Source organism: Arachis ipaensis, chromosome B09, assembly GCF_000816755.2.
Source record: "Arachis ipaensis cultivar K30076 chromosome B09, Araip1.1, whole genome shotgun sequence".
Taxonomy (NCBI): Eukaryota; Viridiplantae; Streptophyta; class Magnoliopsida; order Fabales; family Fabaceae; genus Arachis; species Arachis ipaensis.
Genome location: NC_029793.2, coordinates 15,804,697 through 15,805,350, shown reverse-complemented (window position 1 = coordinate 15,805,350; position 654 = coordinate 15,804,697). Strand labels below are relative to the sequence as shown.

Sequence of the window (654 nt, the reverse complement as noted above, 5' to 3'; positions counted from 1 at the left end):
ATGGAAGGAATTTCATATAGTTCTGTAGTGGGAAGTCTTATGTATGTGCAAACATGCACAAGACCGGACATTAGCTTTGCAGTAGGAATGCTTGGAAGGTATCAAAGTAATCCTGGAATGGATCATTGGAAAGCTGCAAAGAAGGTTTTAAGATATCTTCAAGGTACAAAGGATTATATGCTCATGTACAAAAGGTCTAGCCAATTATAAGTAATTAGTTATTCAGATTCAGATTTTGGCTACTTATTCTTATTTGGAGAAGCTGCCATATCATGGAAAAACTCCAAGCAAAGCGTTGTGGCAACATCTACTATGGAGGCAGAATTTTTAGCATGTTTTGAAGCTACAAATCAAACTTTATGGCTGCGAAATTTCATTTTAGGACTTGGCATTGTTGACTCAATTGCTAGGCCATTAAAAATTTATTGTGATAATTCTGCAGCAGTATTTTTCTCAAAAAATGATAGATATTCTAAAGGTGCCAAGCATATGGAAATAAAGTACTTTGGCATTAAAGAAGAAGTTCGTAAACAAAGAGTGTCCATAGAACATGTTAGAACAGAACTTATGATTGCTGATCCATTGACTAAAGGATTGCAACCAAAGACATTTAAGGAACATGTACATAGAATGGGTCTTGGTTCTTCTGAATGA

The 654-nt window shown here is 35.2% G+C and overlaps 1 protein-coding gene across 1 annotated transcript; it reads left to right on the top strand.

The window, feature by feature from the left end:
* On the top strand, nt 1–654 carry LOC107615109. The gene is made up of 2 exons (XM_016317223.1): nt 1–194; nt 468–654. The coding sequence occupies exons 1-2, from the start codon at nt 1–3 to the stop codon at nt 652–654; spliced, it is 381 nt and encodes a 126-aa protein (XP_016172709.1).

Excerpts from the sequence above, each read along its gene's own strand:
- LOC107615109 (XM_016317223.1), top strand. The coding sequence starts at position 1 with ATGGAAGGAATTTCATATAGTTCTGTAGTGGGAAGTCTTATGTATGTG. Across the intron at positions 195-467 it reads TATATGCTCATGTACAAAAG|ATATTCTAAAGGTGCCAAGC; the intron begins GTCTAGCCAATT and ends AAAAAATGATAG.